The sequence below is a fragment of the Bactrocera neohumeralis genome, unplaced genomic scaffold, assembly GCF_024586455.1.
Source record: "Bactrocera neohumeralis isolate Rockhampton unplaced genomic scaffold, APGP_CSIRO_Bneo_wtdbg2-racon-allhic-juicebox.fasta_v2 cluster11, whole genome shotgun sequence".
NCBI lineage: Eukaryota > Metazoa > Arthropoda > Insecta > Diptera > Tephritidae > Bactrocera > Bactrocera neohumeralis.
The window spans coordinates 23968579-23979129 of NW_026089624.1; the positions used below are offsets into that span (position 1 = coordinate 23968579).

At 32.4% G+C, this 10551-nt stretch overlaps 1 protein-coding gene and 1 long non-coding RNA gene across 3 annotated transcripts in view; one reads left to right on the top strand and one right to left on the bottom strand.

Annotated features, from left to right (window-relative positions):
* Positions 1 to 4641, bottom strand: part of LOC126766285 (uncharacterized) — a 7511-nt gene extending 2870 nt beyond the window's left edge. The window contains exons 1-3 of one of the 2 annotated variants that reach the window (XR_007668816.1): positions 3860 to 4641; positions 3723 to 3790; positions 3387 to 3656 (exon numbers count right to left, since the gene is read on the bottom strand). This is a non-coding gene — a long non-coding RNA (uncharacterized LOC126766285). Of the gene's footprint in view, positions 1 to 3386; positions 3657 to 3722; positions 3791 to 3859 lie in introns of those variants that run through there. The other variant, XR_007668815.1, reaches the window with a different exon arrangement.
* A 142-nt stretch (positions 4642 to 4783) lies between these two features.
* Positions 4784 to 6242, top strand: LOC126766145 (uncharacterized). The gene is made up of 3 exons (XM_050484011.1): positions 4784 to 5156; positions 5214 to 5597; positions 5655 to 6242. The coding sequence occupies exons 1-3, from the start codon at positions 4923 to 4925 to the stop codon at positions 6195 to 6197; spliced, it is 1161 nt and encodes a 386-aa protein (XP_050339968.1). The 5' UTR covers positions 4784 to 4922; the 3' UTR covers positions 6198 to 6242.
* The last annotated feature ends 4309 nt before the right edge of the window (positions 6243 to 10551 follow it).

Below are 10551 nucleotides of genomic sequence, written 5' to 3' on the forward strand. Positions count from 1 at the left end.
CCATTTTGTGATTCAGATTTAAATCTATTGCATCTTCTGCAACATTGTCCAGCACTTCAAACTCATAGACTGTCAAACTTCAATAATACTGATCCAATAATTTTATTGATGGATCCCTCAAGCAACAACATTTCGAAAATCTACAACTTTTTGAAAGACAGCGACCTTCTTCGACGCATATAACATAACCAGTCGGCCGATAGCCCATGATGCTAGTGCTGCGTATTTTCTTAAGTTTGTATAATAATTGTATTATTATGTAAGCTTTTATAAAATAAAAAAAAAAAAAAAAATATTTATAGTCAATTTGGACTTGCATATTTAATAATTTTCTTTGATTTTTACATAATATACTATTCTAATAAATATTTTTATATTATATTATATTTCCTACTAATAGAAATTAAATTTATCACATCAATATATACATATGTATGTACATACATATATATGCATGTATGTACATCTTCTATCATATCAATCTTATTTCTCTGCACATGCTCATATCATAATCTTATTATGTATGGATGTATACGCATGATTTTATCACTTATCAATATAATGTATTACATGCGCGCGCGTTGATCTGCATGTTCATACATTCATATATATTTATATGTACATACATATATTTGCATACACTTCCGAACAAATAATGCACACGCATACAAACATACATATGCGTACACATGTGAATATTTCACCAACAATACATTGAAGCATTGTTTTACAAAAACAACAATTGTCTAAATAGCAAAAGCACCACAAGTCAATATGGCTGCCAAATTGGCGAAGTTCAAATGTAGTAAATTTTACAACAAAAACGATTTCATTCATAAACGCAGGCGCAAATTCCACAAGCGACCTCGCTTCATTCATAGAAACAGACGCCGTAACATCTCCCCGAGCATGCCTTCGCCAACAAGCGTCTTTTCGCGACGATGGCAAAAGCTAAAAATCATAAATTGAACAACTTTCTGATGCTTCTTCACAGAAAGAAGTGACAAAAGTGGCAACATAGCCGTTGTCGATTTACAATATTTGTCTAAAATATTTTTCCGTGACTCGCAAAAATCTACGTCGATATGTATTCACGCTCATACATATGCATACATATTAACGCTAGTTTGTAGGCGACGCTGTTCGAGCAGCAAGGGAAGCGGTAACAATCGGCGATCGTTTGTTATTTTCTTTCGGCACAGCTCGGATTTTCTATCATTACATAAGTGCTGAACCAATGAGCGCGACAAATATTAGAATACACACGTTCTTAGGGACACAGTTCTTAAGCAAGCTGCACAACTACATAACTGTGTCCATAAGAACGTGTGTATTTTAATATTTGACAGATGTCGCTTGCAGTCTGTCGTGCTCAATTTGTTCAGCACTTGACTCGTTGACAAAACGCAAGTTTCGGCCATTGGTTGACCATGAAAACGGAGATGCGAAAGAAGCGTGCGAAACTTGTTATTATGAATGTATGTACATATGTATATGGCTCACATTTGCTTTCGTAAACATACAGACAAACGTGCCAAAGAAATAATATATGTACATACATATGTATATGCCATAGAAATTCTATTGGTGCAAATATGGAAATGATACGAATATGCATATTTCTTGAAGGTCATCAATTTTCTTTGAAGAAATGAAGTTCATTTGACACATCTTCGCTTTGTAATAGACGAAATAAATATAACTTTTTTGAAATAATTAAAAAATTAAAAAATAAAATTAATTACTTTTTATCTAATTTTTTACGATTTTGTAAAAAACTAAAATTTTTACAATTTTTCTGAAAAAAATGGTTCATATGATACAAGATCACGCATATGTATCTCAGAGAATGCTTCTTTACATTCTTTGTGTGACTTTGCATATTTTTCTTCAAAGCATATCTCTTTATTCATTCTGGCATGAATTCAGTCGTTTTACATATATTTCTGCCACTGCACGTGCTCAATTCTGCTAAATAGCCAGAGCACGGCGAATTCCTTAGACAAATTCTATCAGCTCTGTTAGCCGCGTAATCGAACTGTCAAAGTGTAAACACAATGGCTACGACAGACTGCAAACTACATCTGTCAAATATTAAAATACACACGTTCTTATGGGCAGTGTTATTTTGACAGCTGCACGACTACACGACTGCAGGCCGACAGTTGTCGTTCTCGCTAACTTCAATATCCTCCTATTTTTGCCAACGACAGTACGACGACAGTAGAGTTGACAGTAGAATGGAAGATAGAAAGAGGAGGTATAGTGGTGATGCCACTAATATGTAAAATGTAAAATTATTCACAGCTCTAATAAACTTGATGTTATTTTACAAATAAAAGCATAAAATAGCTATATTATAGCTCTATTATATTATTTGTAATAACAATTGATAATTTAAAGCAAAAATATTGACCTATTTACTTATTTTTTGCATAAAAAATTTCACTTTGAACAAAATATTAAAATTTCATTGAAGTGAAAGGTATTAGTATGGCCACAACGAAATTGTGTACATACAAAATGGACAACTGCGTTGTTTTGTGTACATGCCGGCCATTGTGTTGTTGTTGCTTCTCAAAATGTACATGTAGTAAGATGAACAACGACGTTTTCAGTTCACTGTCGTGCCGCTGCAGTCTGTCGTAGCCATTGTGTTTACACTTTCATACAGATTTCAATTTGCACCTTCTCTATACTTTTAAGTTCTCTGACTCTGTGTTATTTTTTTCCCACTCTCTGAACAAAAGTAACAAATACTTAAACGAATGCAAAAGTGAACAATAACAAGTCGCTTACACGTTTGCTAATTTGTATTCCATGACCAATATGATTTGTTACTTTTGTTCAGAGAGTGGGAAAAAAATAACACAGAGCTATTTGATGTTCAATGGTTATCTCGCTCTAACCAATGGCAAATATCTGCTTTCTTCTAACAGAATACATGCATTTGTTAGCAAATCTCTTCACAGTATGTTACGGGTAACAAATTCTTTTGTTAGAGCTTAGCTTACCTGTGTGTTATGGATAACAAAAAGTATTTGTTACCCGAATATCTGTTAGTGTTATTATTTTCGTTATCAGTTTGTTACCTATAACATATAAGCATGTTAGCAAGAACAAGCAGTAACAAGATTATCTGTTACCCATTTGTTACTTCTAGCAAATTCAATTAAATTAAATAAAATTCAGTTTTTTTTTTATTATTTTGCTTTATTTAATAATAAAATCAAAATCATATATTTCGTTAAATTAAGAATATGCCTATTATTATTGCATAAAACTAGAAACTTCAACTTAGAACTGATATATGCAACTTAAAACTAATTTATATGTATAATTTAAAACTAATATTAACAACATAAAACTAATATGTACAGCTTAGAACTAATTTATACAACTTAAAAGTAATATTTACAACGTAAAACTAATATGTACAACTTAGAACTAATATTTACAACTTAAAACTAATACGTACAACTTAAAATTAATACGTGCTCTTTCGATGACATGGGCAGTTTCGAAGCGAGCTCCACGTAATGTTCGTCCTCCAAGTCACGGGTGATGCGGATAATCGAATGATGCATCTTTGCCGCTATGACGCGGCATTCGCGCAATAATTTGCTTTGTGTCTGCACCTCGGCCTTTTCTGGCATCTAGAAATTTAAATTATAAAAATTAGCTTCTGTTTTAATTTGGTAATGAAATACTGCGTTACTTACTTTGTCTGTTAGGGACTTTTTAATGGCAGTGAGTCGGGTCTCAATGGCATCCAGCTTCTGGATTATATCTGAAAAACATAAATGTATTTTTATAAAGCAAATACTAAAACATACATTTATATAATAATACATTATACCTGCATGGCCGCCAGAAGATGGCGACGGTACCACAATTTGTGATGGTTCTACTCGAGGAGCGCAAACGAGGTTGCAAGATATTTTTTTAAACACTTTATCTGTAAAAAAATATTATTAAAAAATGAAAAATATTTATGTTCAACACAACCACTATGGGGGTTCAACGGTTGTGAGCATTCAACTTCGGAATCCATTTCTTCCACGAGGTCATCGAAGTTCATTCTATGAAAAATCATAAAAAAGGTGATGATTAATGATATTTTAATTTTAATTTAATTTTTAAAATCATGCTTCGGAGCAGAAATGCGTATATGCATATTCGAACTGTGTTCACTTTTATTCATTATGAAACACTAATGTTGTTTTTATTTTAAACAATTTTAGATATTCTGCATACGAACAGATATCTTTAACGAACAAGTAAACATTTTTAGTTAAAGAGGAGGTTCTTAAGTTCAAGAGTATATATACTTATACTCGCGGGAATATTCGAGATATTTGCGTTTAAAGCTGAAAATTACCACTATTCGAAGAACGTATTTTTCGATTTAAAATAATTTTACACTTATATTTCGCATTTTTATGTCCACTAACACTTCACTAATTCGTGTGGATTTTTTTAATATTAACTTATTGTTCAATTATATTTATTTAACATCAATTAAAGGATTACACTATTGATCTGCAGAACCTCCTCTATCCGACCATATCTATTTTATTCCCGAAATCCTGGGTATTCTAAATTCTACACAATTATAATTGTAACCGGACAATTCGTTTCAATTTAGATTTTAATTTTTTTACATTTACATATATGTAGATATAACGCACAAAATACATATTTCACAAAAATTCACTATCTCTAACAACTATTTGAATTAAATATGCACTATTTAACTTTAATAATTTAAAACTTAGGGCTTATTCGAGGCACTCCATAACTGCGACAATATTGCAGCCCTGATACTCAATTTGCAACACTGTTGCAGATGCTCAGCTGATACTTAAGCAAAATAATTGCAATATTTTGCGCGAATTGTGACCGAAAATGAAACTTTAACCATGAACTTTTTAATAAATATAGCGATAGATAATTTTGAAAGCAGTGATAATAACCTGCTGCTTAAGTATGAAAAAAATAGAAAACAAAGTTTTTTAAGAAAGAGAAAGTGGTTCCTCGCTGAAATTTCAAAAAAGAGAACAGTGACGAAGATGATAAAGGTTTGGAAAACAATTCCATTGTACCATGATGATACATATTTCACGCATTTTCGCTTGACTTGTGAAACATTTGCAGTAAGTATTGTTGTTTACTTTGTGGAAGTACGTGATAAATAAATTAATTTGTCTTAGGACTTGAAAAATGCGTTAGAATCTTTTTGGTCAAAACCACACGGGGAATATTCCTTGGAACATTCCTTGCATATGACTCTTTGGAAGCTAAGCAATAGTAGAGTCACATATCGAGAGCTTGCCGATAGATTTAATGTTGGGCAAGGAACTGCCCACAAACTTTTCCTTAAAACAATCAAGACAATCTGCAAACTTAAAAACGAGATATGTTTGCCGTCAGTTTTGCAGCAGAAAAAAATAATGGAAAACTTTCAAACAAGCCGGCTAAATTCATTTCCTTTTGTTGTCGGATGCTTAGATGGAATGCATTTCAAAATTAACACTCCTCAAACAGATGCAATCAGTTATTATGACCGTAAAGGAAATTTTTTAGTTATTATGCAGGTATGTACTTGGCTAATGATCTATTTTAAGATAAGTGTTATATAATCAATTATTTAGGCCATATGCGACAGTAAGTTCTTTTTTTTAGATGTGTTCATCGGCTACCCAGGTAGCTGTCATGATGCCAATGTGTGGAAAAATAGTCCACTTTACAAAGGGATCACATCTGGACAAATAAAACTTGCGAAAGATGCAATTATTCTAGCCGATTCAGCATATCCTGTTTCAAGATACTTAATTGCTCTTTTTAGAGATAACGGACATCATTCCAGAGAGGAAAAACAATTCAACTATTATATGAGTTCAACCCGAGTATTTATCGAGCAAACATTTGGAATTTTCAGGGCTAAGTTCAAAATATTGAATCATATTGATATGCGCAATATAGAAGACATATCAACTGTGATATTAGCTTGCGCAATTTTACATAATTTTATACTGCGAAGCAATCCGGTTCATTCTGAAGACAATCATACGAGTATGCCTGAAAATTTAGAAAATTCAAATGATCACGATATGATTGAACTACCTGAAAATATAAATGACACTAATGAAGGAATTGTCAGACGAAATAACTTGAAAATGCTATTTATTTCATAGAAGTATTATTTCAATAATGTATATATGTATGTACATATCAAATAAATGATTAATTGATTGAAATCTTGTTATATCAGTTAATTTAATTAAAATCACCTACCCTAGAATACTAAACCATTTTCTGTTTCTTTTTTAATAAAATATTAATTAATTAATTAATATTTATTTTATTGAAAATAGGAACTCATACTTATAATAATAATATATATTATATTAATATAAACACTAAGTTTATTATAAAATGAACACTTTTTATTTTTGGCACAATCCCTCCAAAACTTGCCGCAAATCCAACATTGCTTTAATCCTTTCCTTGTCAACCAGCAATTTTTCCTTTTCGATCTTCATAGTTTCTTCGTGCCGAATCTGCTCTTTCCGCGCTTCTTCTTTAAAAAAAATCCAATGTTTCATATGCAATAGTTTTTGGTTCTTTTTTTTCGACTGACACCTTCTGCATCGCTTTCTTCCACGCACCTTTCCTCCTCACTCACTCCACATTCAACTAAATATTGCAGTGAGCTCTGGAGGTTCCTTATGGGAGGCTCAATGGAGTGCCTATTTCCGAAAACGTTATCAAAATCCTTAAAATATTCCCACGTGGTGGCACCTCGACCTGTCGCGTCGTTGCGTTTTTTAATCCTCTTATACGTCGCAAACAAATTTAAAAATTTCCTCTGCATAAATTCTTTTGTTTGCGACACCTCCGGATTTATAATACGCATATTTTCGACCACCTTACCCCATAGGACAGACTTTTTCCTCTTCCCGCCAGCAAACTCGGGCTCCAGGTCAAGTCGGGACCTTACTAGAAGTTTTGTAACCGGTGAACTTAACTTTTCACTGAAAAAATATAAATCACGATATAATATATATTATTAAATTCAATAAATACCACTTTTACTTACCTCTCTTCTTCCATTATTGGCGCGCAATACAAAAATTTTTGATGCATAATGATGACATTTGGCGCGCATCAAGTGTCAAATTTTTACTCGCTCGAACGTCTGACTTTTGCACGAGTTGCCACATTTTTACATCGAATATGATGTTTGCGCAATATTGCGCAGTACTGCCAAGCTCGAATAAGCCCTTACTCTGTTGTTTGTTTGTTATACGTAATAGATTTGAATTTTCCAAATGGTCCAAATGATTTCTGTAATATTAAAATTTTTAATTATACACACAACATTCAATTCACAATGCTTACCTTATTCGCCTTCTTAATCTTTTTCCTTTTCTCTATAATATATAAAAGAAATTAATAATATACATATAAGAAATTAATTATAAAATATCAAATTATCAAATAACAAACTTACCTCTTTAAAATCCAAAATAAACTGCGCTTTTCGTTTTCTTCTTCTTGAAAAATTGGGTATTCGTCTATCCTATTCTAGCAAATTAACATTACAATATGTTTAGAATGTCGATAGTTTTTCTCTATCTTACTTACATAATCTCCCATTCAATTGAAAATTCCAGAATATGTAACAGTGTTAGTGAACAGCTGAAAATGTTTCAATGTGTTTGTGCAATTTGTTACCTCCGTCTTGCAGGGAAGTCTCCAAATGCAATACTTACAACGATACAGGTAGTATACAATAAATTCTTGCCTGTCGAGTTGCTGCGTTATTTTTAATGCGCCGCCAACTGTGTTAAAAACAACGATATCACAAAGTAGAGTAAATTCGATATATTTTACCGCGTATATATGGTTAAACCTAGAAGCAATTATTTCTCAAATAATGAAAAGATCGTATCTACCATGATTTGTGATGGTTAGTAAAAATACAGTACAATAATTATAATAATCTCAGAAAATGGGTATTTTGAGGACTTGAATTATTTACTTAATATAATTTAAAAAGCGTTTATTTCTGCAAGTATTTTTTTTTTTTTTTTAACATTTTCTAACATATATGTAGGTGTGCGACACAAAAAAATTTTCTCTGCAATTTTCTGAAATGTGAGTTCGAAGGCAAGTGTAGATTTGCTTGTGAGCAAAAAGCGGAATCAGTGCACCAAAATAATTTCTGTACTGTGTGTGAGCTTTTTAGTGTAGAAGGGAATATGAATATAAAACAAAACAAATTTATTGTGCTTGGTATTTGGGCGTATTTAAATGGTTGTTGTTTCGTTTACGGAGACTGACTTCAAAAAGTGATTACTTCATATAAATACTATTGGCACCTCTTTTCCTTAGTTTGTCTGATAATAGTTAAATTTCTCAAAGTGAAGAAAAAATATGGGTAAAATTTAGAATAGCATCCCCGGATTTCGGGGATAAAATGGGTATCAGTGGAAAGGTGATGTTCTCCAGATCACGAAAATATATACATATATATACATAGTTGCCTCTGACTTATCGTTTTAAAGATAATTGCGTTTAAAGTTGAAAAATTTACAACTTTTACATTGATAATTTGTATATTGTGAGTAAGTTTCGGATTTCGGGGATAAAATGGGTATCAGTGGAAAGGTGACGCTCTCCAGATCACGAAAATATACATATATATTGTCTCCGCGCCGCGCTCCAAAAAAAATTACCATGGCAACCCTTTTCTTATTGTGCAAATGCAGAGAATTGTAACTAAAATAAAATAATTAAAATAAAAAGGTAAAATTTAGAATAGCATCCCCGGATTTCGGGGATAAAATGGGTATCAGTGGAAAGGTGACGTTCTCCAGATCACGAATATATATATATATAGTTGCCGCTGACTTATAGTTTTAAAGATATTTGCATTTAAAGTTGAAAAATTGACAGCTTTTACATTGATAATTTGTATATTGTGAATAACTTTTTCACTTATATTTGTTCAATTATATGATCAATTATTTTTGTTCACACAATAAAAAAAGGGTTGCATTTTAACTAATAATCAGTGCTACCTTACTTTCATATTTTACATTGCATTACAGTACACATTAGTTTTCCGCATATAATTCCTTTCTGCATTGGCGGCCTTCGACCGCGCTTCAAAAAAATAACCCTCGGTCGGACCAACACCTGGGCGTGCTCAGTTCTTTTGCGTTGATCTCCTTTTTGCGTTAGCGGCCTTCGGTTCAAAAAAATAACCCTCGGTCGGACCAACACCTGGGCTTGCTCAGTTCTTTTGCGTTGAACTCTTTTTTGCGTTGGCGGCCTTCGGCTGCGCTTAAAAAAAAAAGTAACCCTGGTCGATCCAGCGCTGGGGAGTTCAGAGTTCTTTCGCGTAGAACTCCTTTCTGCAACTTTTTTTCTTTTATAAAAAATTGCTTAAGATTTTTGCGTTTTCCATTCATGTATTTGGGGTATAAAGTTTTTGCTTATATTCTCTAGTTTACAACTAGGCAGATATGGCAATACCATTTATTTGCTAGTAGGCTACCCTATTCTTATTGTGCAAATGCAGTGAATTTAAATAAAACAACATAAAAAAATAAAGCTTTATATTCAATAAATATTGAAAAAATTAATATACAGAAACGTTATAGTGAAGTGTTACTAAGTGAAAAATGCATAATATAAGTGAAAAAGTTATTCACAATATACAAATTATCAATTTAAAAGTTGTAAATTTTATAACTTAAAATGCAATCTTTAAAACTATAAGTTAGCGGCAACTATGTATATACATATATAGAACGTCACCTTTCCAGTGATACCCATTTTATCCTCGAAATCCGGGGATGCTGTTCTAAATCATTGTCGAGATATTTGTATTTAAAGTTCAAAAATTCTACGATTTAAAAGGGTAAGTTTTATAATAGCATGCCCGGATTTCGGGGTTAAAATGGATATGGTCGGATAGAGGAGGTTCTCCAGAGTAAGAATATTTTTAGCCGCAGGGAGCTTATAGTTTTCGAGATATTTGCGTTTAAAGCTGAAAATTACCACTATTTGAGTTAGATATATTTATTTATTTAAGTATACATACTCCAAACGGTATTATACGACTAAAAGATTATAAATTATATAATATTTGTTATGTAATTAAGAGGGAGGGATTAATAGTATTTAATACTAGTATAAATAAAACTATGAATTGAACAAAAATTGTAAGTATAGCAAATTAGGAAGGAGAAAGTGAAAAAGGTGAGACTAGGGATATTGCAGTAGACGTGATTTGATATCCGGGAAGAAGGCACTGAGTGATCCGCTATAGAAGTCCACATCACTATGTAATGAGTTGACGAGCCTGGCCAGTCGGTTGTGAGGACCATTGTAAACGTAGCTCTTGGTAGTTTTCGTAGTCTTCAGGAGGCGGTTACGTCTCAGAGAGAGACCCACAGATGTAAATTCGAAAATGCTGATGATGTCTGGCGCATCGATAAGGCCGTTCACGACTTTGAAGAAAAATGTCATGTCAGC

What these genes read in the sequence shown, in the direction of transcription:
- LOC126766145 (XM_050484011.1), top strand. Translation starts at nt 4,923, where the DNA reads ATGAACTTTTTAATAAATATAGCGATAGATAATTTTGAAAGCAGTGAT. An exon ending in TGACTTGTGAAACATTTGCA is followed by an intron (nt 5,157 to 5,213) that starts GTAAGTATTGTT and finishes AATTTGTCTTAG; the next exon opens with GACTTGAAAAATGCGTTAGA. An exon ending in ATTTTTTAGTTATTATGCAG is followed by an intron (nt 5,598 to 5,654) that starts GTATGTACTTGG and finishes TCAATTATTTAG; the next exon opens with GCCATATGCGACAGTAAGTT.